Source organism: Magnolia sinica, chromosome 15 (assembly GCF_029962835.1).
Source record: "Magnolia sinica isolate HGM2019 chromosome 15, MsV1, whole genome shotgun sequence".
NCBI classification, from domain to species: Eukaryota; Viridiplantae; Streptophyta; class Magnoliopsida; order Magnoliales; family Magnoliaceae; genus Magnolia; species Magnolia sinica.
The window spans coordinates 29,237,632-29,265,324 of NC_080587.1; the positions used below are offsets into that span (position 1 = coordinate 29,237,632).

Here is a 27,693-nt window from a genome sequence, read left to right on the forward strand (position 1 = left end):
GACAGTCGGTAGCACAATTTAGTCAGTTTAATTTGAGTTAATATATTCTATGCGTACAATTTCGATGCACCCAAATATCATGTGTCATGCAACCAGAGCATCATGTAATTCCACAATTTGGGAGAAGAAAAGGCTGGGATCGACTTTTAAAGCGAACGCAAACTGCAGAAAATTAAACTGGAACTTGGGAATAAAATTACCGGGAAAATGTTCAAGAAACTGGGGTGGGATAAAGCTGGAGCAGAAATCAGACAGCTAATAGTACATTTTCACCATGTTTGGAAATGTCAATGCGCAAAAAGGTTCCCAAAGCTGCCATTTAAAAAAATCACTGATCATGCTGGAGCAGAAAACGGACAGCTAATAGTACATTTTCACCGTGTTTGCAAGTGGCAATGGGCATGCGTTGCTCAAACAGTAACACAGTTTGTGGTTGCCGGTTGTTAGGTGGGTGGGGCTGGAGAAACTCAGAAATTGGGAATGCCATTGCCCATAAATAATACAAATCAACTTCATTAGCAAACAAAAAGAGTGATTGAAAGCCGAATACGGCAACCACACCCACCCACAAGATGGGTGAGAACCCAAATCTCTATGTTCAACTTTGGCTACTGTAATCTTGCTCTTTCAATTGTACAATAGTACCATGTGAAAGCTGGGCATAAACAAGTCACTCTACAGGGGTTCAATGGACCCACTTTTAAGCCTCTCCATTCGGGCTTGAAGACCTGAAAGTGCCTTCTCATCCATGGGAAGAACACCTGTCTGTGCTGCAACTTCATCATCAGCATGATCCAATCCATGGGGTAGCTGACTATGCAGTCCGTGCATTATGTTACCATTCACGGATGTTAATGGCCGGTTTCCGCTCTCTGTGTTTCCTGCAGCTGCTGCAGCCTGAATGCTTTTCATTCGCTCCCGGATTGCGTCCAATGTCCCCGCAGTCACTGCAGTAGCTGTTCCCAGTTTCACTGTCAAAGATAGAGAGAGAGAGAGAGAGAGAGAGAGAGAGAGAGAGAGAGAACCTCCAGATGAATATCTATCATTCCAATCCTCCACGGAGTGTTGCCTCATATCCGACTGATTACTGATGCTTCTTAGAGAGACTACACCTACGTCGTTATCATCAGGAAATGATGATGGCACATTTGATTTTCCAAGCTCGGGCTTTGAATTTAATGATGATTTTGTATGTACAGGGGAGAGTTTCGGAGAAGAAAGTGCAAGAGCAACAGGGGGAGGGGTTGACATCGGCAGGCTTGAAGGTGCCTTGCCAGCAGCCACATTTTTCTCCATCTACATGCACACCAATAACAAAAAATAAACTCCAGTGGCAAAATGCATTCATTATTCCATACGCTCTTCCATACCCCCAGGAGGGTAAGCATGGAACTAAGCAAGAGGTCTCTCCTAACCTGTGCTAGCCCATCTCTTATATATGTGCGAAATGCCTCACTTGCATTCTGAAGCTGAGCAGATATATCAATCTGTAACAACATAAAATGAAAAGATGTTTGGCACATTAACTCATACTTAGTGCGCCAGCTTCTACATAAATGTACTGAAAAGCAAAAAGGGAAAAAAAAAAAAAAAAGAAGAAAACAGCCACCCTAAAACTGAGAAATAGTTCTCCCTTTCTAGACTGTAACAATCCCAAATGAATAAACGAGTAAAGAATCTCAAAAACACCACAAAACACACCTGCCACACATGCATGTGTTACCTTTGGGTATAATTGGGTGATCCGATAGAGTTCATATAGACCAATGGAGCAAGTCTGCTTGTCACCGATTTTCTTGAACACCGCAGCAAGTTCTTGCTGTTGTTATGTGAAGCCGCAACATAAATATTACCAGTCAATAGCAAAAAGAAAAAAGAAAAAGAAAAAAAAAAAAGGCTAATGATCTTCAAAATTTAACTTGCAAATGCAAGACAACAAAATGAGAATGAAGCTTACAATAAACAGGACAGAATCAACCTGGCCAAAGAATTTTAAGTATTGATAAAGTATGTACCTTCAGCTGTGCATCTGCAGAATGTGTTGCAGGCGATGGACTATTGGAAGCAGAATCACCCCAGTGAGTTTGGCCAACTGGGCCAGACGGGGTCAACATTCTAGCTGCTGCAAGAGTCTGGTAGACATAACAGGGGAAAAAAAAGTGGGTTGATTCATGATGTAGTCATCAAATCAAGTCTGCTTGAGTTTGAAATTACCTGCAGATTAAGGTCGATGTAGGCAAGTATAATGGGTTGAGGTTCTGTATCTATAGGAACCATGGAGAGATGGCCCTTTATTGCTGTCCCGCGAAGCTTAACAAGTTCATGTAGAACAGTTTTAACCATTCTCAATGGTTTGTCATCAGCTCCAGCTCTGGCGATATTCCATATTATGTCAGGCTACTGAAAATGGAAATCAATATCCCTAAAGCTAACAAAAGAAGGCCAAGGATAGAAAGATGTTTGCATAAATAACCAGCTATATGAAAAAGATACCTTCTCCGAATTTCATCCATCCCTAATTCTTGTAGATACACGTGAATGCTTTGAAGAATACGGTCAAGATCCACATCAAATACTGTACTCTGAAGAACCTGGTGACATTTAGGATGTATTCACACTTCTGAACAAAAAATCATGATACCTACATAAGATCATCATCATCAGCTAAGCCTTATCCCAGATAATTGGGGTTGGCTACACAAGTCCTGTTCCACCACTCTATCAAGGGCCATAAATACGCCCTAGCATGAGTTTGTAATGTCATATTGTCAGGATTCATGATGAAGGCTCCAGGCTAGGGACCAGCAATGAGAGCACAAAACTCCAACAGGTGCCATGTAATAGTCTATTATCATATAAGATCCAAGGCATAAAAGATGAAATTTACCTTTGTCAGTTTGATAAGGCATTTGACAACTAGATCTGAGAACTTCTGATTCCTGGTTGAAAAGTTCTCAACTGAAGCTGGTGATGGCCATCTTGAAGGGTCTAATGGCCGCAAGAGATTGATCAGAACAACAAATGATGATGTGCGTTCAGCATTATCCTGGGTACACCAGAATCAGGATGAAGAGTTATTAGTGACCTTGCCTGAAAGAGGAAACAACTAAACGTAGCTCAAAGAAAGAGAAAAAACCAACCAGAATCTTGAGCATTAAAACATTAAGTGCTTTCAAAAGTTGGCTGCCATCATCCATCTGCTGAACCCTTTCATCAAGAAGCCAAAGCAGAAGCTCGGTGATGAGGGTGTCAAGGGTACTCTCTTTTACCGAATGAGCAAGCCTTTTGATTTGAAATGTCTGCCGCAGAAAAGAATCAATATTAAAAATCATCTAAGAAACAGACTTCCAGCACAACTTATTCATCTTTCAAGCAGATAACTACTCAATAGCTGGATGGAAGGCCTACCTGCATGAGTGTGTTCAGAACATATTTACATGACCTTGAAGAAGCTCCAGCAAGACAGAAGTCGAAGGTATTGGCCACCTTTAAAAGAAAATGCTTAGAAATGGTATTGTCTGGTATTGAAACCACGTCTCCTAGTATTGAAAACGGTACGTATCACACAAAACGTACCGTTTTCTGACAATATTTTTAACTTTGGATACCAATGAGGAGAATAGAAGATATTTATTTACCTTGCTTGCAAGACATGCAACTAGCCTATCTGCATCCTTGACAAGATCATCCATCGCACTGCTCTCAGGATCAGTAGTGGTCAGCTCATGACAAACAACTTTCATGCCTTCAACTGACTGCACCAAATAAAAATAGGAAGAAATTGTGTTCAACTTCTTCACATGAACAATTAAGAGAACACTTGAGAGGCGTAATATAATTTTTTTCTCACTCATGCAACAAAAGACGAATATTGGAAAGAAAAAAAGAAGAATCTAAAAGGAATAAATCAAGTATACAACCTGCTCAGGAGAACCCAAGGAAATAACATCCAAAGCTTCACTCCAGTCTGCAGGGCCATTTGCAACAACTGGTGGCCGGTTTAAGAGATGCCTATCAATATGAGACTCAAAATGCCCACTGCTTTCCCTATTGGCAAATATTTGCATCAAACAACAACATTAGAAAATAAGGGTATCCATATCATGAAAGAAAGCATACTAAAAAACAATTACATTTCTTCAAAACATAGAGGTCGTTGAATAATCACCAAATACCTTGTCAAGACAGGTCCAGGCAAGGACCGTGATATAACTTCTCCACTTTGTTCTGCAACATCTAATCTAGAGATCCAAGGTCAAAGTATGAGCAAAGAGCAAGAATAATTAGTATATAATATAATGTTACATGAAATCACATAATTTATAAATATGTCCACATTCATAAAAACAGTAGCAACAAAATATAAACTTAAGCACAACAGAAAGATAAAGCTGATTTCCTCTCAGAGCACCATAAGTTATGGTGCTCCTAGTTGCATCAGTTTACTTGGAGAGTAATACAAAAACCGCACTGATTATATGATCAAATATATATACATGTGTGTAGATAAATAGATCGATTAAAAGGAGAGTTATTTCTAATGACTTGGTTAAAGTGAACAAGAACAACGAGAACATAGGTCGGAGATGGCACACAAGATGTAATAGTATTACATCATACCAAGCAATACTGTAAGAAATAAGTTCACTGATGGTCCACATTAGATGTACAAGTGCAGACCACCTGATGAGTGGATCAGCCTCGTCCTGCGCTAGAGGATGGCAGTCAGGTTCACCTCATGAACAGGCTGGAACTTGTACAGGTGTTCTCATGCTTGAACGTGTCCCACAAAGAGGATTCCCAGTCCACTTCATGTGAATCTTCTTTAACTTGTGAATAAAACTTCCACAGATAGGACTATGAAAGAGCAACCATTCAATAGTCATGACAGACTTATCACTACACAAGAGAGTCAGAAATCTCATTATCCCACTCACTTAATTGTAAACTCATTCCTTGCAATTTCAAGAATCATTCTCCACAATTAATGGCCTCAAGGAAGAAGGGAAAAAAAAGAAAGAAAAGCAAAGCACTTGATGAGAAGCTGTTAACTACCCTTTGATAGAATCATTGATCCCCAACAGTCAGCAAAAAGCCATTTTTTTCTTTTTTCTTTTCCTTTTCCTTTTATTTATTTATTTTGAATAGCGGCAGAATTTATTTCTACAGATGAAGAAACATTACAAAAGCAGCACAATTGATGGATAAGGAGTGAGGCTCGTTTATTGTGCAAGCGAGCTTATCTGCCACATTGTTTGCGTCTTTACACATGTACACAAAATAAAAGAAATTGCAACTCTAGCCAACCATCAGGGAAATGATCAACCACCTTGGATACAATCACCCATTCCATAACATTACATTTAGCCCTATTAAACAACTCCGAGACCCGCCCCGACCGATTCCCAAGCTCCATTCTGGTTACTTCCAAGCTTTTTCCACCACCAAGGGGTGAAACCTCACCTCATGACCTGACTTCAAGAACATAGATTGGATCCATTGGATTTTATCTTGAGATGGTTTTAAAGAGACATGGACGGGGGAATTCTCTGACTTGCTACCCTCCAAAACCAAACCCATCACTGCTTCCTTGAAAGTCATACGCTTCTGCCTTTTCTTCCCTTTAGCAGCACCTGATCCTAGAGGCAAATGAGACTGAGGCCTCGCACCAGATGCGACTCAAGAGTTGTCTCCCTTTTGAGGTTGACCTTCGTTATTCACCTTTGCAGGGCCATAGAGAGCCTTCTGAAGACAAATTTCATGTCCATTGAATCTATTGCCTCTTAAACCATTAATGGCCGCAGCGGCCTCCTCCTCTGAGCTTGTCCTTACAAATGAAAATCCCCTTATGACTGAGAATCCTTTCACTCCAAGGATAAAAACTTCCCTGACCACTCTAAAATGCCCAAAAACTCTGAAGAAATTCACATCCATTCACTCTTCTGGAAAACTTTCCACAAAGATGGTGGGAAGTTCCCTTAGAATTGTAAGACCCAAGGCCCCGAAATCTGGTTCGTACACTGGATAGCCGTTGGCTGTAGGTCCATTAGCCCCGAGAATGTTTTGACTTGATCATAATGTTGTTCTGTTATAGAGCCGCAAGTCGTATTTCAACCCGATGTCCGAATTTTAATATACGGACTTAAAATTAAACAATCTGAGAAATGACAATTATGTTCTTATTTTATCTGGCGGAGTCCCATCATCGAGTTTTCAAAATCCGTTAGGTCCAAGAGCCTAACCGTTGTGACCGTAGTCGAGTTATGGAGTTACTGGCGAAAACGGCATGTCAATAGGACACCCTGATTGTAAGTTATGAATAGATATGCATATGTATATTTTGATAAAATAACTCAAATAACCTCGATGTTTTTAAAATCCTTGGAATACTTTAGTTCAAATTACTTAAATAACATTGTTATATTGTTACCATAAGCTTACACCTCTCATAAACATCACAAAACACCTCCCAAACCTTCTTTTTAGACAAAAACTAATTTTAAAACCAGTTTTAAGTCCATAAACATAAAAACCCTCTTCCAACAACCCATTTCTAGCATTCTCTTTCTTGTTGAGTTTGAAGTTGAGAAGAAGAAGAAGAAAAGAAAATAGAAACTGAGTTTGAGAGCCAATCCTCTGATAGTTACAGGTGAGTGCATAGATTAGGAGCATGCATATATGTGCGTTGGGTTTTCCTTGAAAACCCTATTGCTGAATTTTATGGTTTAAATCCCCTTGAAAACCCTATTGCTGAATTTTATGGTTTAGTTGGAAATCTCCTTGAAATCCCCTTGAAAACCCTATTGATAGATTCTCTGATTTAGTTGGATTAAGTTATAGCTAATTTAGTTGGAGTAAGTTATTGCTGGATTTTCCTTGAAAACCCTATTCGTGTGGCCCAGACTTTTTCCCCCGCTACCTGTTTGACAAAATGTTTGAAAGAGCTATCCTTCCTCCTTTTGATGTAGTTAACTCTTGAGAAAATGCATACTTGTCGTATGAAGTCTTATGGAGGAAATGAATCTCGGATTGGATTTAGATTGCTTAAGTCATGTGCATATCATATGCATGGTTCGTAGTTGTTGTATCATTGTATGTTTGAGAGTAACTGATATGAATCATGGTATGGTGATCATAGTGGGTTGTGTTGCGACACACCATGTGTCTACCCTATGAAAAACTTAAATTCATGAGGAGACCACATGAGGAAGGTCATCCTATGTTTCCCTTGAAAAACATGATATATTGTGATTGTCTGTGGACTCATGCATACAGTGATTGTCAATGTGATGAAACATACTTTGTTATGACTTGAGTTGGACACCACACAGGAAAATCTGTAATTCAACAGGACATGATTAGAGGGTCTGTGGGTGAAAGTCCCTAAACCCCGATTGGTACCATTGGGAGTAACTAATGCCTAGACCGGGTGGAAGAACAGAGCGCTGGAATGCTGAAATACCAAAGTAGACAACAACTCCCACTGACGCGCGTCGATTGGTTGAGAGGTTTGACCTGACCTGCTTATGTGCAAGCAAAGATAGGTTGTGTGTGACGAGCTCGTAAATTGTCCGCTATCGTTTTGCCAGGCGACTTATGACTTCTCGCTGTTAGGCAGATAGTGAGGTTCAACACAAGTGGGTTAGACTAGTTCGGCTCGTGAACTATGTAGTCCCACCTCTGTCGTTGACCATGGTGGAAAAAGTATATACAAGTGGGTAGCAATCATATGCGAGTCCCACCTCTGTTTCAGACCTTGGTGATCCAATTGGAAAATGTGGAAAGTTGTGGAAATGTTGAAAGAATATGTATGTTACAAGTGGGTAAAAGTCCCACCTCTGTATATAAAAATGATTTGGAACATAAAAAGTGGCATAATGCATTGTATCTTTATTTTATTATTATCGGTCCAGCAGGCCTGTGCATTATATGAGCATGACATGAAACATGCATTTTCATTGCACACGCACTCACTGGGCTTAGTAGCTCAAGCTTTCCTTTCTATTTTTTTTTTTTTTTTTTACAGGTGAGAGTAGGGAGCTGCGGGAGTAGAGACTACAAACCCCAGTTATTCTTTTTGTTTTGTACATATCAGTGTACATATTTTTTGTAATACCCTGAATATGTACATTAGGTATGGTAAATATGACATGGTTTATGTTTTGGTTTTGCCTTGATGTGCTCAGTTGTACACAGTAACATATGTTGAATATGATGAAATTTTGAGAAATGATACGTGTTTGTCGTCTTTACTTTTAGAAATGCTCCTTGTGGAGCCCCACTTATGGGACTTAGTATGTGATAGTTGGAAGTCCCAAAAATCGGAGTTCTGCGGAGGCTGTCAACCAAAATTTGGTGTATAGTGATCATGGATTACCAACACTAGATTTAGGGAAGTAACAAGAATACTCTTTCTATTCGATACCCAACCTCTACTTTTTCGACCTTTTTCCCGCCGAGATCCAAACTCTGTCATCCGCATCCCCAACTGTAACCTCCCTCTCTTCCTTTATCTTTAGCCACTTCTAGATCTAACCCAACTGCCCCTTTTCGATGCCTTTCGCGTTGAGAGACATATTCTTTGATGAAATCTCCATCCAGCTCCCTCTCATCTTGAAAACTAGACGCACTTCTTCTCAAATATCTTGAGACCCTCGAACTATCCCTGACTCTTGCCTCTGAAAGGAGAACAATGCTGACCTCAGGATTGGAAGCCTTGAGATCGAAAGCTTCCTTGCAAGAACCCTCATGCATTTCCTCCCATGAGAAACAAATATCCACTGGATTTTGATGAAATCTCTTACATCCTTGTACTTCTTGCGAATAACATCCCTCCATAAGAAAGCCAAATCTTCCCACCACCTCTACCATCATTTAAAAAGGAGTGTCCAATTCTTTTGTACAAATCCCAATTTAATATCTTTTCGGCTTCTGCACATCCCTCCAATTCATTACCTGAACTTTATGCCCAACATCAGTCCCTTCAATCTGCATGAGAGGCACCACAGATAATTATAGTGTCGACAAAGCAGACATGGGTCTCTTTTAACTCAATGATGATCTTCCACTTATGAGCCCTAAATGGGCAACTTTTGGATATGATTCAATCTCCTCTGACGATTAGCAATCTTGTGGAAAAAGGATGTATTTTTGTCTCCCTCCTCAAGCACAGCCTGTTGATATCTACTTTGTAATTCTCCTTGGCAATATTTGGTACTACCGTTTTGTCCTTCACCAATTGGCCCATCTCCTCTAACCAATCAATTTGTTCAACTGCAGTTACGAGCTCTTCCTTTTTCTGCTCTCCTTTCCCAAAATCGATCTTCCTTCAGTCGTTTAGCTTAGTTTTTAGCATCTCCAATTTATCATCAATTTGAATCCAGCCCAATTACCTACCAATCATTTCTATAAAACTCTGCTGCTTTTTTCTTACCTTTTTTTTCTTCTTTCTTTTTTATTTCGTTATTATTATTAGTTTTTATGGAAAGGGATACCTGAGATTTTATGCAAAGACCACAGTAAATGAAAAATTAGAAAAGAAAATCATGATGAGGGATCACTGATCATGATACAATAACAAATCAACTCCCCAGCTGGAGTGAAAGATCTCAAAAGAACAACTTTCAAAGACACGCAACAACTTTGTCCGCCCAATCAATCTAATCTTTAGTCCTCTAGCACACCCAACAGGCAGAGCAGCTGAATTATGAAACATTCTGTTGTCGTGTTCTTCCCATATTGACCACAAGCCTGCCAGCGAGGAAAGCCTTGATATCATCTTCCCTTTTGGACGATGACATCCCTCTTGCTAAATCAGGCATGAAGGCCCAATTGAACTAGGCATCACCAAAGGGATATTGAAAAGATAAAAAAACATCCACCATACAGCCCACACAAACTCACAATGAATGTTATATGGCGACAAGGAGGGGCTATTCACATATTAGAAAATGCAATGGCTCACAAGAAAACTACACACGTAGAAGTGGATAGTTATATCATCCAGGAGAAGGTGATGCCCAAGATAATCTGCATCTCCTATGTTTCCTCTACCAAACAACTCGTTGATACCCTCGCTGAAGTTGTAAGACGAAAAGATAAGATTTTTTGGAAATACTTGACAAGTTGGGCATGAATGATGTTTATGCACCATGATGAGGGGAATGTTATAGGTGTTATACTTATGTTGTTTTGGTATTCCAATAACATTGCTTCTTCTAGGGTTCATTTGTCCTTTTATAATTTGTCTAATATAAAGGATTCGTCCTCCACCTTGGCTGACTAATCATTCTTTCCCCTCTAAATATTTCTTCTTCAATTTGGTTCTTCTCTCTCTAAATCACTTTATACAGCTAAGTCAAACTTTAAAAAGCAGAAAGAAATGATTCTTTAATAATAAGTAATGGAAAGATTGAAGGAACCGATGGTCAATCAACTCCACCTCCCAACACGTGAATTAAATGATAAAACAGAACAGATGTCGAACACTGGAGATTATCAAGAGTGAGATTGAAATATCCAAGCGAAGGCTTTGACTCTTCATGCCAACCTCTTTCATGTTTTTCTTTCCTTTTTTGGTTTTTTAAAAAATTATACAATTTTTTTTGGAAATGGTCAATTTATAAAAGAAAGAGAGAAACTTTACAAAGTAATTTCTAAAAGCTCCGATTTAGCCAACAAGTCCACAACCACAAACTACACATCAAAATAACAAGGAAGTCACAAATTTCATCAAACACCAAAGCCTGCTTCCATGGTTCCTTCCACCGTCATTCTTCCTTGAATATTTTCATTTGTTATGAGACCAATTCGGTTGTTGAGTGGGCCTAGCCTTCAATATCCGCTAGACCCAAAGAAACTTCCACTGAAATATAATTTCAGCCACCCTGTCCTGAGTACTTTCAAGGAGCTGCACTCCTCTTTTTTTAATTTCTTCCCTCCAAAATTGCATCCCATTGGCAAATGAAGTCATTGTCGCATTAGATCCACAAATCCTTACTGGCATGGACACAATGGATACGCTTGGATCTGATTTCTAACCAGTCTTGAGATTGAAGTTGCTTTATCCTGGAAGATTCTAGTATTCCTCTCAAGCCACAAGTAAGCACTGTATTTTATTGAATTTCCTAAGATTTTGTGTTTTCTGGAGGACGTGGAGCATGCGAATTGAGAATAAAGTTTCTAAAGCTTATGTTATATTTCTTGCCTTCCACTCCACTTGTTCTGGAACCAATTTACAAAGAAACATGCAGAACTAACAAGAAAAATCAGCAAACCATAAGTTGTTTCCATACTAGCTCAACTGTTATGCCTTTTCTTATAAGCAATTAGCTTTGATGCCTTGAAAATAGGTACGTTAAGATCTAAAGTTGAACACCACTAGTACCATTATCTAGGAAGTTTACCATACTTTACCTAAACCACTCTAAGCCAGACAAATGAACTTTATAATTATCTTTTAGACATAGAGCAGATAATAAAGCAGGAGAATATAAAGGACCAATAAATTTGATAAACATGAATATAATAAAAAATAGTGCCTGCACAATATTTAATAGTTAACGTCTCTTGAAGCTTCAGAATATATTATGTTCCCTATTGTAAAAGCGTAATAAGAAGTTATATAACTTATGGGTAGATATGAAGAACATCTGGCAGAAGTAAAATAGAAGAAACAGCATAATCAAGATGCAACTTTCAACCAACGAACCAACAACACAATCTGAAGACTTTCTACGAGCAAGATACAAAGACTGGTAAGGTAGCAGATCATCACCCATTGTCTCTAACAGAGCGCCGTAAAGCTGCTCTGGCTTCCCCAGGTTTTCCTTCCTTCCTCTTGTCCATCTCTCGGGCCTGCCACAGAAGCATATCATGAAATATAGGCAACAACTGATGCCAAAGTAACACAAAGGCAACAGATACTGACCTTCCACTTGAACCTATCATCCAGCATACTTTTTTGAGCATCAGATAACTTCCCCACATATTTCCATACATCTTCGCCTATACCAAAGAACAAGTCACGCTGAAAATAAGCACTAATAACTGGCGTAAAGCTCATTCGTATTTTTGAGAACTTTTTTCTCTTTGAAAACTACAGAGAAATTTTTGAGAACTTTTTTATTTATGAATTTATTTTTGAGAACTAAGGAGAAACATTATTCAAGGACATCGGAACAGATTTTTCAGGAATTGAACTGCTCTCAAGGTCTTTATCTTTTAGACAGTTCTGTCATCCCCTCTTCTGGGCTAATGCAGTTCCTTATACCTTTAGCGGGACTTCTTTCTGTCTTGAGTTGTATAGTTGTCTTCTATCTTGAATTTTATAGTTGTTTTGTAGGTTTCTTTGTTTCTTGTTTTGATTTGTTTTTTGTATAGCTTGTTTTTGTTCTTTGCTTTCTTTTCTTCTTGGGTTGCCTCAGCTATACCTATCCACACACACAGACACAGACGAGCAGGCGGGCAACGCACGCGCACACATACACACATATGTATATATTCAAAAAAAAACACATCAAGGAGGGGGAAAAAGGTCCAAATACACATAAGAAAAGACCTCTTTTGATGAAAACATTTGCAAAGATATTGGCTAGCATACCCACATGGGCAAACGAAATGTGATTGTGATGGGTATCATTAAAAAAAGAGTTTCCATGGTTTGAAACAGTGTTGTCATGTGCGAACACATAAGCAATTATGCGATCGCACAATCGCATATATTGGCTCAGACTGCATATGCCATATAGGAAGTATGTCATGGCATACTAGAGTATGCCATGGTTATGCAATTATGCCATCGCATACTTTAATATGCAATGGCATAATGGCCAACAGTCAAATTTCTTATAGATTGTAATAAGTTGTAACTTGCATTGTATGCATCAACTCATCAAGATTAAAGCTATCAATACAATTTCTATGTTTGTAGTTTTCAATAATTAATTTTTTCTTAGTGTAACTTGTTGATTGTTTAAATTTGTTTTGTTATATATAATATAATATAACTCAACGTATAAATGGTCTAAAAGTCAAACTACAATAAAATAGGTAAATAAACCCAATCCAATCACTTGTAATAATTAGACAGTTTTTCTTAATGTTTTAGATTTTTTTTACCATTTTTTTTCAATATTTTTAATTTTTCAAAAAAAAAAAAAAAAAAAAAAAAACCATCAGCCTGAGCGATCGCTTAAGCGCTTATGTGACGGCATAAGCGATCAACCCAGGCTGATGGATTATGCGATTATATGCGATTTGACAACATTGGTTTGAAATAAACTTTCTAGTGCAAATCTACTAAATAAACAAATCTCCCTCCATGATCCCCCAACTAGAACAATTCTTTACAATGATCCAGACCTTCCCTAAGACTGGGATTCCCAAGGGAGCTATCTACCTACCTTAACACTTCATCAACCTTAGGCTGACACCTGCAATGAGGAATTGCTTTCATTGGGATCGCTAGTGGTACTAATAGCAGCAGCAGCAGCAGTGGTAAATATCACTAAGAGTAGTTCCCAAGGGAGCTATCGACATTTAGACTCTATAAACCTTTAAGCTGACAACTGCAATGAGGCATTGCTTTCATTGGGATCACAAGCAGTACCAGCGGTGGCAGCGGCGATAAATATCACTAAGAGTTTCCCAAGGGAGCTATCAACATTCAGACTCCATCAACCTTTAAGCTGACATTTGCAATGAGGCATTGCTTTCATTGGGATCACTAGCAGTAACAGCGGCGATAAATATCTCTAAGAGTTTCCCAAGGGAGCTATCAACATTCAGACTCCATCAACCTTAGGCTGACAACTGCAATAAGGCATTGTTTTCATTGGGATCACTAGCACTAGCAGCAGCAGCAGTAGTAAATATCGCTAACTGGGATTCCCAAGGGAGTCATCAAGAATAAGATTCCACCAACCCCTGCACTGACAGCTACAATGAGGCATTGCTTTCATTGTGATTGCTGCTGCTGCTGCTAATAGTAGCAGCAGTAGGATAAACAGTAGCAGCAGTGTGGAGTGGCTGTAGTAAAGGTAAACAGCCCATTGAGAAATGCTACTTTCAATTCTTTCCCCGACTTACATTCTGAAGATAAAATTGTCTCTTTCCACACCTCCGAACAAAAGGCCATTGATAATGTTCTTTAAAGAGTCCTTCCTTGATTTGAACAGGGCCCACCTCAACAACTCATGATATCATCTAAATCTTCTCTAAATCCCTCGACAATTTAAAAGATCTAAACCCACATCTTCTTAGCCACTTCTCTCTTTTCCACAACTCCCAACAGAAGGCCATCGGAAGCATTCTCCAAAGAAATTTTCCCCTTGATTTGAACAGGGCCACACCAAACTCATGACATCATCAATATTTTCTCTGAAACCCAAAACATTTAAAAAGATCGAAGTAAACCCACATCTTCTGAGCCACTTGGCAATGGATGAACAGGTGGTAAACCATTTCCTTGTCATTCTAGCATATGAAATAAATTCTAGGAAGCTTGTGTTCATGGTATTGAAGATGATCAACGGCAAATTATATAATTCGTCAGCTATATAGGGTCATACTGGTTGTGTAAAAATAGCAGGCCAACTAATTTAAGAACTAGATGGAGATTTTCAAATTTTTTGGAGGATGACCATGGAGAACTCAATATGGACTACAAAGACATTTTGTATCGATAATTTGAATCAAATGATGCTGAATCTTAATTTTGACAGCTGCTCTAACAGCAAGTCACATCCTGTGGGCATTGGGGGCATCATCATGAATGGTCGGGGGAAGCCATGAAAGATTTCTAGGGCGTGATATTGAACCGATGCTGTGGAGATGAGGGCTCCTTGGACTGATATAAAGGAGCTTGTTCACTAGAATAATATCCCAACCGTTATTGAGAGGCTCTTTAATGCAAGGGCATTTGACACCGGGCTCGAGTGGGGTTGCCTGTGGGATGCAAGGGCACACTCGGGGTGGGCAGCCCATGTGAGGCGGATGGCTCGTGTGAGGCGGGTGACTCATGTGAGGCGGTACCCATGTGATTTGGGGCCCACGAAGAGGGTTCAATCGAGGTCCTAACCCATGAGAAGTGAGGCCTAGGCTATGAGATAAGGGATTGATTCACCATGCTCTAACAGCTCAAGCTTTTAGAGCAAGTGGTTAATTGTCTTACATCAAATTGATATCAGAGCAGGCGGTCTTATGTTCGAGACTCCTCACCGGAGGTGATTAATGCAAAGGCATTTTCACACTGGGCTCGAGTGGGGTTACCTGTGGGATGCAGGGGCACGCTCGGGGTGGGCAGCCCGTGTGAGGCGGGTGGCTCGTGTGAGGCGGTACCCATGTGATTTGGGGTCCACGAGGGGGGTTCAGCCGAGGTCCTAACTCATGATATGTGGAGCCTGAGCTATGAGATAAAGGGATTGATTTGTCATGCTCTAACAGTTCAAGCTTTTAGAGCAAGTGGCTAATTGTCCTACACTCTTTAAATGCCATAGAAAGCACAAATTCACAGGGATATGGTGCTTGGGGGAGTTTTGGCCTGGGGAAGCTAAATTTCTGCGATCATTTGTCTACAACCCTCCAAAAGAGTAATTCACAAGTGTATAATGTATTGTGTATTCCTTCTTTCTCAATAAAACATTATCATATTGAAAAAAAAATGGTGAATGAGAATCTAATATGGGATCATTATGTACCAAGGTTCTTATAAGCAGTAGTCAACGTGTTTAGAGCAGCTTTCCTAATTTCACCATCTCTTTCCGAAGTCAATGCAGCAACATGTTGCAAAGACTTTAACTGCCCACCAATCTGTAGAAAAAGGAGTAAGGACGTCAAGCATCCTCCAAAAAATAAATAGAGAAAAAGCATTATGAAGGGTTCTCACCTCAGGTCCATGGTGATCAATTAAGAAGCCAATGAGATCAACACACTCTATTCTAGTCCTGTTATTTTTTGAGCGCAATCCCTCCAAAATATAAGGAAGAAGCTTTGATGCTGAATATATGCGAACAACTTGCTTTGTCAGTTCACGCATTTTCTCTCGCACTTTTTCAATGTTATGTCCAGACTGCAACACAAACAAAAAGAGAATATTCTACTCATGAGTAACAGTAGCTGAACTAAGAAAACAACAAAAACAGGTCATGTGAAGATAAAATCCAAGCCCACATCTTAGAAATGTTTTCAATTATCATAAATGATAGCAGAGAAACAAGTAACGGTTGAAACAAACAATGCAAAAATGAGAATCTCAATATTTATCAAAAATAAAACGAAGAGCATAACTACAACATTGATTTTAAACATCTAAATAAGCAAGCAGCAACAGTTACTGAGAAATCACCAAAACAAATGTCAGAAAAAAGTTTAGAGAGAACAACCTTCTCTACCAAACAAGGAAGAAATATGAACGCTTCTGACTCAGTCAGAGTATAACCCTCATCCTTCAAAGTATCAATAAGCTCAGGAAGAAACTCCAGCACCTGTTTGGTGTATCCAGGATAAGTATAAGCACAGTTTGCAAGTAATTAATTTATACAACATAAATGGACAGTACCTTTAGCAAGCATGTTGTGTTCGATTCACAAAACCGCAAAACAAACCACCTTAAAAGTATATCAACAAGCTCGATTATTTCCTTTCCACTCGATGGTAGAGCCTGTATCACAGAAAAACTAAGTAGAGAAATCTCTCAATTTTGAAGTGAACATAGGGAACATGTGATGATATTAAAAAGCCACCTTCTGTAACAATTCAAGCCCATCTATTTGTTTCTTGAAATCTGTGCTGAGGAGTCGCCTATGTAGGTCTTCTCTGAAATACCTCATTACATCACCCTGCGGCAAGGATCAAATGAAGAAAATAACTATTATTTTTTAGGATGAAGCAAAAGACAACCCCCCCAGTCACCAAAGAAAAAGAAAAAGAAAATTATGAAACCATCGCCTGCATGTTTAATGAATTTAGTACCTCAAGATCTTGGATCTGCTCCAGCCGTGGCTCCTCAAATTTATGCCTTCGTACAACCATCCTCTCCCTATCTTCCTGTATAAACACCAAACACCAAGACATGGATCAGGTCTTCGAAGCTTTTACACAATATCCAAGAACAATTATTTGGTCATCCTGTACCTTGTTTGAGTCCTTGATGTTGAATAAAGCCTGTGATTGGACAGCAATATCTTGAACAGACATGACAGAGCCCAGCTTACTGACCTTTGTCTGCATACCTCTCTGTCAAAACAAACGAAATAATTAGCACACAATTTGCTTCAACAAACAAAGTGTTTCAAGCAGGTAAAACAAACCGAAGGAATAGCTCTGCTGCCATGCTTTGATATCCGATCACCATCATTTGATCCTGGTTTTCCAACTTTTGAGTTGGTTTTGGAGGTCAGACCAGTAGAGATCATTTTTGTGGACTCGACAGTTTCTGAAGGCATGGAAGAAGTACATCAATATGCTGCAACTCAGAAAACAGAATATCAAAAAGATGTCTGTAAATGCAAGGAATTTGAAAAGGTACCTTGAAGTGCCAAATCAGGCTTTAGCCGGTCCAGAACTAGCACCAAAGCCGGTCCTCGTAAATCCTTTAAATTCTTGGTTACCTACAATAAAAGATCAAAGAAACGTTAGCATTGATATGACCATAACTTCAATGTAAAATTTCAAAGATTAGGAGAATTATTTAAATAACAATGAAGACATACTGCTTCTTGTCCACAAACTCTCAAAATTTCACCAAGAGAAGTTTCCGCTGCTTTTCGAACCTCTGAAGATTTGTCCTAAATAAAGCACAGTTTCAAAATTACTGCTTCGTTAATTATATTTGTAGAGATATTAGTACTAGTAGCACATCAGCATATTAAAGGATACCGTTAGAGCTGAAGCAGTTGGCTTCAACAGATGCAATGCATCGGATGAATCACTTATACTAGAAAGGTGCTTTGATAACCAATCAAAAAGGTCCTTCCGCCCCTCCGCACCAAGCTTGGCATCAGCCAAAGCAGCTGTAATGTATGGAACCTACAAACCCCAGCATAACCATGTATGACAATATGCAGCAATCAAGTTTCAGTTTTTGAAAATTAACTTTCCATCTGAAGTTACCATCTTATCAAGCTGAACCGCTGCAACCCAAGAATCTAACGCATTCAAAGTGCATTCCCTCATGTGCTTTTTGTTGTCTCCAAGACATTTCAGAACATCTGACAGAATTCCCTGTGAGAAGCAAAGTTTATTATATCAAAGCTTCAAGCCCCCAAAAGTCAAAACATCAGAAAGTAAATGAAATTTTCATTAAGAGTTGACTTTTAAACCTTGCTTGACTTCTCAACCACAGGGCCCATCGCAGATGCAATACCACCAATAGTAGCTAAGGTTGCCATCACTAAATTTTTATTGCTATCACATAGGCGGCCTCTAAGAGCTCCAAATAACTCACCTGATGAGTCAGTAAAAAACTAAAGATCGAATGAGCAATTGATGAAATTCACAAAAGAATCACAACTATGGTTCAAAAAATTGTCCAGTAAGGGTTGGTATCATCCGACTAGTACAAATTTTGTCCCAACTAGGAAAACCCAAAAACTCAACTAGATTCAATTTCCAGCCAGGTCGGGTCAATTCGAAGACCCCAGTGAGTCTTTGCTTGACTCGGTATAAACAATTAAATTAAAAATATCTTTAGCATCTCCATTTTTGAAATTATATATTTACTAAAACATATAAACAGCTGAAATAATCAAATCCACACCAACCCCATGGTGTTGGTTATAGACCTTTGTTTCAGTCACCTCAGTGGCTTCTTTCTACTTTTATTAAATCAACAGTTGACCTGGCAAGTGATTCATCTCAAGTAACCAGGAGCTGCATTGGGTCAACTGAGTTAGTAATCCAAAGAGACGAATCCAGTAAATTTGGAAACAAGTCACTCTCACTGGCAAGTTTCCAAATGACTCGGCTCAAAATGTCGTCGAGTTAACTTGGTCAAGTTTTTTTTTTTTAACACAGATAACTGGAATTATATTGAAAAAAAAGAAAAAGAAAAAGAGAAAGGTACAAAAGAGAGAAGAAGTCTGCTGAGATGGCAAACAACTAACAGCCTAAAAAAAGCATATCAAAGTCTTTTAGCCCGTTAACAATGCCCACCCATTGAAAGATAAGAAATTTAGCTCTTGACCAAACTTCTTGGACTGAAGTAGAATTGTCGTTGAAACATCTGTTGTTTCATTCCTCCCATACTGACCACCAGATGGCGAGGATCGCCATTCTCCAAATGCGAGTGATGGGTTTTCCTATCTTGATTCCATGCCAACCCGAGAGCAAATTGCAGGGGAACATCGGATTACACCAGCTAATTTTGAATCGAGAGAAGAATTCAGCCCAGATCTGAGAGATGAGAGGGCAATGGACAAAGAGGTGGTCCACTGATTCCTCATCCTTCATGCAACATAAACAGATGTTGACAATGAATATGCCCCTTTTCTTCAGATTGTCCATCATGAGAATTCTGTTTTTGCCTGCTACCCATGCACAGCAGATGTATTTGGGGGGAGCATTGTACTTCCAAATATGCGGGGCAGCTGGGTTCGAAGGCGAACGCGGGAGGGATAGCTGAGCGTAGAAGGATCAAACTGAGAAGACGCTGCTTTTGTCTCGAGCCCATAAGATCTTATCAGGAGTAGAAGGGTTAGGCACATCTTTGGAGATGAGGAGAAGCTCCGCGTACTCTAAGATCCCCCATTCGTGAAGATTTCTGAAACACTTCACGTCCCAGACGACACTGGCGTTAGAGATATGGAAGCAGTTAGCTACCGGAATATTTTTTTTAGGACTCAGACGACAGATGTTAGGGAACCGGATCATCAGTGGCTCCTCCCCTATCCACAAGTCTTCCCAGAATTGAATGGAGTGACCATTACCTAGCTCGAAGCTGATATTGAGGAGGAATTCCTTTTTGGAACGTAGAATGCCTTTCCAAATGGGAGAGGCCCTATGCCCTAACGAGTCTCTGGTCCACAAACCTCCAAGGAAGCAGCCATATTTTCCTTTGATGATGGAATTCCAGAGAGTGCCTCCTTGCATTCCCAGTCTCCAAATCCACTTGCCAAGAAGGGCCTGGTTCATGATCTTCAGGTTCTTGATGTCGGCGCCGCCTTCTTGGTAGTGTTTACAAACTTCCTGCCAGTCGAGAAGGTGGAACTTCTTCTGGTTGTCCTTTCCACACCACATAAAGTCACGTTGCAGCTTATCAATAACCAACAACACTGAAGAAGGGCATTTGAAGAGGGACATAAAATATATGGGCAAGTTGGACAAAGCTGCCTTGATAAGAGTGAGACGGCCCCCTATCGAAAGGTATTTGCATTTCCATCTAGCAAGGGATTTATGGAATTTGGCGATGACTTTGTCCCACATCAATTTCGGGGGAAGACCGATAGCAAGAGGGAGCCCCACAAAGGAGGAAGGAAAAGAAGCTGAGTGACAGCTGATGGACTCTACGTATCTAGCAGTTTCTGAATCCGACAAATTCACTCCATAAAGTTTCGAGTTGGCCATGTTGATTCTCAGACCGGATACTGCTTCGAAGCATCGCAGAGTTGTGTGCAGATTATCGATGAAAGCCTGCGATGCCGCAAAGAGAATAAGGGTGTCATCAGCGAACTGGATATGCGAAATTGGAGAGTGCACCCCCGACATCTTAATAACGCAGAGAATACCTTCCTCCTGTCCTCTGTGTAGCATTTGGGACAAGGCCTCACCAATGACTAAAAAAAGCAAAGGGGAAAAGAGGATCACCCTAATGAAGCCCTATGGAGCTGCTGAAGAATCCAGTGGGAGTGTCGTTGAGGAGAACCGAGAAATGGCCTGAATCGACACAAGCACTGATCCAAGTTCTCCGTCTAGCTCCAAAACCCATGCGGCGAAGCATATAAAGCAGAAAGTCCCACTCCACATGGTCGTATGCCTTTTCTATGTCCAGTTTACAGAAGACCGCCTTTTCACCGGATTTGTGGCATGAATAAAGAACTTCGTTGGCTATGAGAGCGCAATCAACGATCTATCTGCCCCTGATGAAGGCGTTCTGGTTCGACGATATGAGTTTCCCCATTACTTTAGAGAGGTGAGTGGATAACACCTTCGCTAATATCTTATAGGGGCCTCCTATTAGAGACTGATAGGTCTAAAATCTAAAAAGGAACTAGCACTTGGCACCTTGGGGATAAGGGCTATAAAAGACGCACCTAGCCCTCTAGATAATCTACCTCTGTTGTGGAATTCGAACATAAATTCCATAATATCTGCTCAGATGATATCCCAATAAGATTGGAAAAACACTATTGGGAAGCCATCAGGTCCTAGAAATTTATCTCTTCCTAGCTCGTGAACTGCCGGTTTCATTTCTTCTTCAGAGAAAGGGGCTTCCAGAGAATTAGCTTCCATCTCATCCAGCGATTGGAACTGGATATTATCGAGGCGCGGTCTGGACCAACCTTCTGAGGAGAGGAGGGATCTGAAGTGTTGAATAGCACGATCGGATATCTCCTGTCTGTCCTCTATACTGGTGCCATCGACTGTGATGCTTGAAATGGCATTAGCACGGGCATGCATGTTTGCGATGTTGTGGAAAAATTGTGTTCTTGTCCCCTTCTGCAATCCATCTCACTCTGGATTTTAGCTTCCAAGTTGTTTCCTCCTGCAGAGCCCTGGTCGCTATATCTTGAATTATCTAAATGCGTCTTCCTAGCATAACCGAAGACATCCGAGAGCCCTCAACGTCCACATCTATTTGCTGGAGTTCCGAAAGTAATTATGCCTTTTCTGCTTCCTTCTTTCCGAGTTCAGCTGCTTTCCACTCCTTCAGTTTCCCCTTTAACATTCGAAGTTTGCATAGGAGTTTGAGGCCAGCGAAACCATTGACCTGAAATGAGGGCCACCATTCCGTTACCCGTTGATTGAAACCGTCGATACCTATCCAGGATGAGTTGAATTGGAAAGGTTTCGGCCCCCAACTTTCGCCTTCCAGTCTCAACAGGATCGGGCAGTGATCTGAAGTAGTCCTGGGGAGGGCTAGTTGGGAGGCAGACGGGAAGGCCTCCAACCAATCTATAGAAAGAAGGAATCTATCGAGTCTGGATTGGATGGGGTGCGAGTGCCCATTTGCCCAGATGAATCTAGCCCCAGACAAGGGTAGATCAACTAATTCATGACATTGAATCTAATTAAAGAAGTCTTCCATGGCTGAAGTAATTCTTCTCTTCCAAGAATGTTCCTCTGCGAACCTGATGACGTTGAAGTCTCCAACAATGCAGCACGGACCTGAGAAGGATTGTCTGATATTAGTCCGCTCAACCCAAAAAGCTGGTCTAATAGAAGACAAGTTAGGACAGTGAACTGATGAGATTAAGTAACAGAAATTTGAGGACTTATCTTTTAAGATAACCGAAACGGAAAAGGATCCCACAGAGGAGGAAAGAAGATCCCATTTAGAAGATTTCTAGGCGAGGATGATGCCACCTGAACTTCTTGAGGCGTTGAGGGGAACCCATTTGGCATCCTTCACTCTCCAAAGGGTGGCCAGAAGTCTATCGTTAAATAGGGGGACCTTAGTTTCCTAAATACAGATAACGTCCGGATCCCATCTGCCTATAGAGTCTTTGAGCAGGCACCTCTTCTGCTTGGAACCCACCCCCCTGACATTCCAAGAGAGGATTCTCATTGGGTCACCAATCTTCCCTAGGAACCCTATCTTACTCGTCGCGCTCTGGGGGTTGACAATAAACCTGGGCTCGGTTGCAACCTCTGGAGCTCCCGACTGTCGATGGACCTGGGGGCATGTTTTGTGGGGGGTACGAGGGGAGGGAGGGGTCTTCCTCTGTTTTCGATACATTGGAAGAGAGCGATGTAGTCCTCTAGTCTGTCCCCGAACGTTAGCCCAAGTGACCTACCAACGCAGCCCACCGCATCTCTAATTCATTTTTTCTCTTGGATGGATTGGAAGACTTCTTCTCTACTTGATTCAGTTGTCAGGGTCGAATCTTTACCCTCCTATTGGAGGCATGGGAAGTCCGCACACATCTGCAGAGGTTCTGCAACTATCACATCAGCTGGTAGGTCTTCCTGGAACAGAGTGATGGGTCCCAGATCTGCCCAGTCACAAGAGTGGGGAATTAAGGTCGGAGGGGAGGGGTGGGATGACTGAGATTAGGATTCGGAGTATCGGCTGTTGAGATCGTCTATTCTAGAATCATCGTCGGCCATGATGAGGGATGGGTGTATCGTTGGGAGGTGGAGGCTGTTGGAGTTTAGTAAGGACTGGGTTATAGCTGAGGGGTGTTTGATATCAGGGAGGGATAAGGTTTTAGGGATATGAGGGGGAGATTGGGTATCGGGAACGGGGTAGGCTAGCGGACGGTGGTAGGATGGGGAACTGTGGACCCGACTTGGATCCGGACCGGACGCGCGAGAACCTACTTATCGGATCTCCAAAGCCTTAGAAATCGAACGGTCAAGATAAGGGGCCAGGAGTCGAGAGGGAGAGCCATCATTGCTGGGATATGTCACGCGTCGATTCCCCAGATATCGAGAACCGTCCGAGCGCGGGCGGGAATGGGAGTATCGATGCAAGAGGAGAGGTGGCTGTTGGTGCGACGCCCACATGGTCTCCTTCGTCAGATGATTAATGAGGAGACCTGTTTCTCGATGTGACGAGGCAGGAGAGATGCCACACGGAGGCTTCTCCAAATCGAAGGGATGGCTTCTCTATGATCTATGCACTGCTTTGTCAAGACGCGACGACGGTTCAATAGCAATTGAGCCACGTGGCTCGTCGACGGCATGAATGGAAGCTCGATTGACGATGGAGACAGGAACGTTGACAGAACCGTTGGCCGGTAGTCCGTTGGAGGACGGAGCGCGTACTCCTTCACTACTCTGCGTCTATGGCACTTGGAATGGAGCCGGAGAAAAAGCTTCTTTTGCCCTCCATAAGTCTCCCCATCTACGGTAGACAATATCGGGCATTTCTCTCTGAACTGGAAGAAATATTTGTCGGTTGTTTACCTCCACTGTCAAGTGGGGAGGAAGGGGAGATCCCTTCTTCCTTCTCACTCGGACTCTGATAACACCTAACTCCTCCCCGAGTTTCGTCTTCGGGTCCAACTCCAGGAGGGAACCAATATAGGAAACAACCGAAATAAAGAACTCGTCGTACCAGAGTTCCATGGGAATACCCCAAATAAGGACCCACAAATTCTCCATCCCAAAAATGGAATAATCCTCCCAAAGCATAACTTTAGCGACCGGGCCTTCAGAATGTAAATGTCCTGCCATGGATAACATATCCGGGTTAATCCCCGAGCATACCTTGACCTACAGGTTGTTAAATCCTATAGGTTTGATGATGTAGTTTCCAGGGTGGAAACCGGTACACTCCTTGATCCAGTCTTTGACTTGCGAGAGTGAAGATCCACCTTTTGTGATAATCACCAACATCTTCGATAGTTCCGCTTTTGCTCGATTAAAAGTCTCCTGGCTGATAAAGAGGGTGTGTTTTCTTTCTCCTACGTTGGTTTCCTCTCCTTTAGGCGTGGGAGAGGCACTGTCTTCTTTATCAGATTTGGAATGAGAATGACGTTGATCAATGGAGGACAGTTTTTGCTTGAGGACGTCTCTGAAGGATTGACCGTCCGTACGCATGGACTGAGAGGCTGGGTTTTGGCTTGGTGGAACTTTGGGAGAACCAAAAGTGGCGACCCTTCTAGTTGATCCGGAAATTTTGGTCCGAATCTCGCGCGTTGAACCAGCATCGGAACTCCTGCATATTTCACTCCATGTAGCATTTCGACCACTCTGGCGAGCTCCGTCTCCGAGCTCATTCGCGAAGCCCCTATAGACGCCGCTTTCTTTATCTCTCGGCATGACTACGTCCATAACCGCCCCTGCACGCCCGAACACTCTAGAAATATTGATAGGCAACCAACCTGCCGGGTATCCCCTAACGAATAGGGTTGGATAAGAACTCTTCCTTTCCGCTGGAGTTGTAGCTGAGTGGGTACGTTTCGAATAGGATACATGTTTCCATCCGTGTCCTCCTTGCTCATCCGATTCCATGATTTCTTCGTCAGTGGTGGTGTCCACATTGCCACGCGTTCTAACCCTGATAGTTTTGCCTCTACCTACTGTCGTCGTGGATGTTGATGCTTGGTGATCGTCGATTCTGAATCTCTCCTTCGAGGTCGCGTTGATGTTCTTCGGCTTCGTCGTCATCACTTGGTCAAGTTTTGATTCGAGTCATAGAGTTTTAAAACAATTGTCTAAACGAGTATGTTAACAGTGTCATTTTCAAACCCTTATTTTGGTTGTGTTTTTGTCACATAAAAATGGTGTGGGAGACAGATTGATTTCATGAGTTCCTTAGTTGTCCTTCTGAAGGAGAACCTGTTTGTTGCTCCATATTCACAATTCGAAGACGGCAAGAAAGTAGAACCTCTTAACAAAACTTTTCTTTTTACAATAAAAATTGTTCCAATCATTTCTAAGCGCATGATAGTAGTAAATCCAACCATGGTCTCAAATCCATTCTTATGATCATTTTCACATTTATTTTCTATTTTTTCTATTTCTCTACATTTATTTTCATTAACAGCTCTGATAGAGCAATAGGTATGTCCATTACATCCAGACATGTATGCTAAATTTTTATACAGCAAGAAAGTAGAACCTCTTAACAAAACTTTTCTTTTTACAATAAAAATTGTTCCAATCATTTCTAAGCGCATGATAGTAGTAAATCCAACCATGGTCTCAAATCCATTCTTATGATCATTTTCACATTTATTTTCTATTTTTTCTATTTCTCTACATTTATTTTCATTAACAGCTCTGATAGAGCAATAGGTATGTCCATTACATCCAGACATGTATGCTAAATTTTTATTAAAACAAAAATCAAAATTCAAGAAAAATACACTAGTATTTTCAATAGCATTGTAGTGTAGCGTGTAACCTACACAACAGTGTAGCATGGCAAAAATGCTATGTAGCATATGAAAAAGGCGTATTTCTCCTGTAGCATACCCTACAAGCTACGTAGGGTTGTAGCATTCGCTACACCATTCTTTGCTCTTTAAAAAAAAAAAAAAGATTTTAAATATTGTTAGTTCAATTGTTGATGTAAAATGGTGGTGACCCATCCTTCTCACACGTGGCAATGATGTAAGCTATCCAATCCATCCAAATAGTGGGTCCTATTGTAGATGGAGAATATATACACACACACACACACACACACACACTTATACCCATATCAGACAATCCTAAAGATCTATAAATGGGCCTCCACGTGTACGATTGAGGACTTATGACACATTGTAAATGGTGTAGAACTCACATTTAAAGAAATGTCATAAAACTAAAGCTTTTCGAAAGAGGGCTTTCGAAAACCCTCCTAAACCCTAATACTCAACCCAAGCACCCGTCCGGCCCCCAAATCTGATTTTTTGATTCTCTCAATCCACAAAACCGTTGAAGAGGAGATTTTGTCCGATCAATCGACTCTACAAGAAGGTCCATTTATTGTATTTTCAAGTGCAATGGAGCTCGGGGGGGTCGGGGCCCCCTTTTCACATCCGTACGGCTACGAAGCTCAAATATTCAGTTACTCAATTGGTTGAATCTCTTCTTGAGCTTGATAGAAGCTAACCGAGTTGACTAAGAATCAGCCGTTTACCTCGACTTTGAACACTGATATTATGCCTATCTACCCCTATGAGGTACAGCCAGGAGCAGTAAGTTCACCCCAACAAAGCATGTTCCTAACCCTTAATATTTGTTAGTATAAGTTATTTTTCATTTCGGATGATAAATTTATATAGTTTGTTTTGGGATTTTTTTCAATTTTTATTTATTTATTTATTTTTATTTTTTTGGAGGCCCATTGCTATGCAATGTTGTAGGATAGGGGTTGATGTGCAATTTTCTTTTTCTTTTTTCTTTTTGTTTTAGGGGCCTGCTGCGGTGTGTATATGGCATGCACGCAATCCATCCAACCATCACATGGGCCAGCATGCTTCAGTGAAGGTGTTTGGGTGGCTATGCATTGTTTTCCTATTGAACATACTTTTGCTTGAAAAAATGAATCATTTTTGTAGGCATTTTAAAAAAAAAAAAAAATTGCTTCTTTTTTTTTTTAACATTTTATCTTACTATTCATCATATTTTATTCCTTTTGTTAATTAAAAAATAGTTGATCATGTGGCTTACACTACACACTATAGAGGCCGAACACTATTCAATATGCTATATGCTATGCAATACACTACGCGCTATTTAAAACACTGATACATTAAAATCCTGATAATTTTTGTTTATTAATTTATATTAAAACTTTAGCATATTTTAAAGATCAAATCCACGGATTGTTTTATCAATTTATTATAAAAGAATTTAAAATTAAAAGAATTTTTATTTTTTGTTTTTTGTTTGTATGTGTGTATTCCTTCAAACTTAAAGATGATTATAGATCCATGGATTTCAACCCCAATACCATTGATATATTATCATTTTGTTGAAAATACTAAAACATTCTGAAAAAAATTACTGTTTTATTTCCATTTTACGTAGAAGAGACATGATTACTCCCAATGTCTGTATCATGTGAATGTGAGATGTGGAATTTGTAGATCACTT

The 27,693-nt window shown here is 40.6% G+C and overlaps 1 protein-coding gene across 2 annotated transcripts in view; it reads right to left on the reverse strand.

The window, feature by feature from the left end:
- Positions 1-464: 464 nt before the first annotated feature.
- Positions 465-27,693, reverse strand: part of LOC131226702 (protein MOR1) — a 75,068-nt gene continuing 47,839 nt past the window's right edge. Inside the window, exons 27-54 of one of the 2 annotated variants that reach the window (XM_058222339.1) lie at positions 18,321-18,445; positions 18,112-18,222; positions 17,878-18,027; positions 17,712-17,786; positions 17,528-17,609; positions 17,310-17,434; positions 17,134-17,235; positions 16,972-17,046; positions 16,743-16,838; positions 16,559-16,660; positions 16,383-16,484; positions 15,887-16,069; positions 15,699-15,810; positions 11,930-12,006; positions 11,777-11,856; positions 4,176-4,241; positions 3,921-4,047; positions 3,639-3,755; positions 3,409-3,486; positions 3,141-3,299; positions 2,888-3,046; positions 2,494-2,591; positions 2,215-2,371; positions 2,016-2,132; positions 1,724-1,819; positions 1,416-1,487; positions 1,026-1,296; positions 465-956 (exon numbers count right to left, since the gene is read on the reverse strand). In XM_058222339.1, coding sequence (XP_058078322.1) covers positions 676-956; positions 1,026-1,296; positions 1,416-1,487; positions 1,724-1,819; positions 2,016-2,132; positions 2,215-2,371; positions 2,494-2,591; positions 2,888-3,046; positions 3,141-3,299; positions 3,409-3,486; positions 3,639-3,755; positions 3,921-4,047; positions 4,176-4,241; positions 11,777-11,856; positions 11,930-12,006; positions 15,699-15,810; positions 15,887-16,069; positions 16,383-16,484; positions 16,559-16,660; positions 16,743-16,838; positions 16,972-17,046; positions 17,134-17,235; positions 17,310-17,434; positions 17,528-17,609; positions 17,712-17,786; positions 17,878-18,027; positions 18,112-18,222; positions 18,321-18,445 — 3,395 coding nt within the window. In that variant the 3' untranslated portion in view covers positions 465-675. Of the gene's footprint in view, positions 957-1,025; positions 1,297-1,415; positions 1,488-1,723; positions 1,820-2,015; positions 2,133-2,214; positions 2,372-2,493; positions 2,621-2,887; positions 3,047-3,140; positions 3,300-3,408; positions 3,487-3,638; positions 3,756-3,920; positions 4,048-4,175; positions 4,242-11,776; positions 11,857-11,929; positions 12,007-15,698; positions 15,811-15,886; positions 16,070-16,382; positions 16,485-16,558; positions 16,661-16,742; positions 16,839-16,971; positions 17,047-17,133; positions 17,236-17,309; positions 17,435-17,527; positions 17,610-17,711; positions 17,787-17,877; positions 18,028-18,111; positions 18,223-18,320; positions 18,446-27,693 lie in introns of those variants that run through there. The other variant, XM_058222340.1, reaches the window with a different exon arrangement.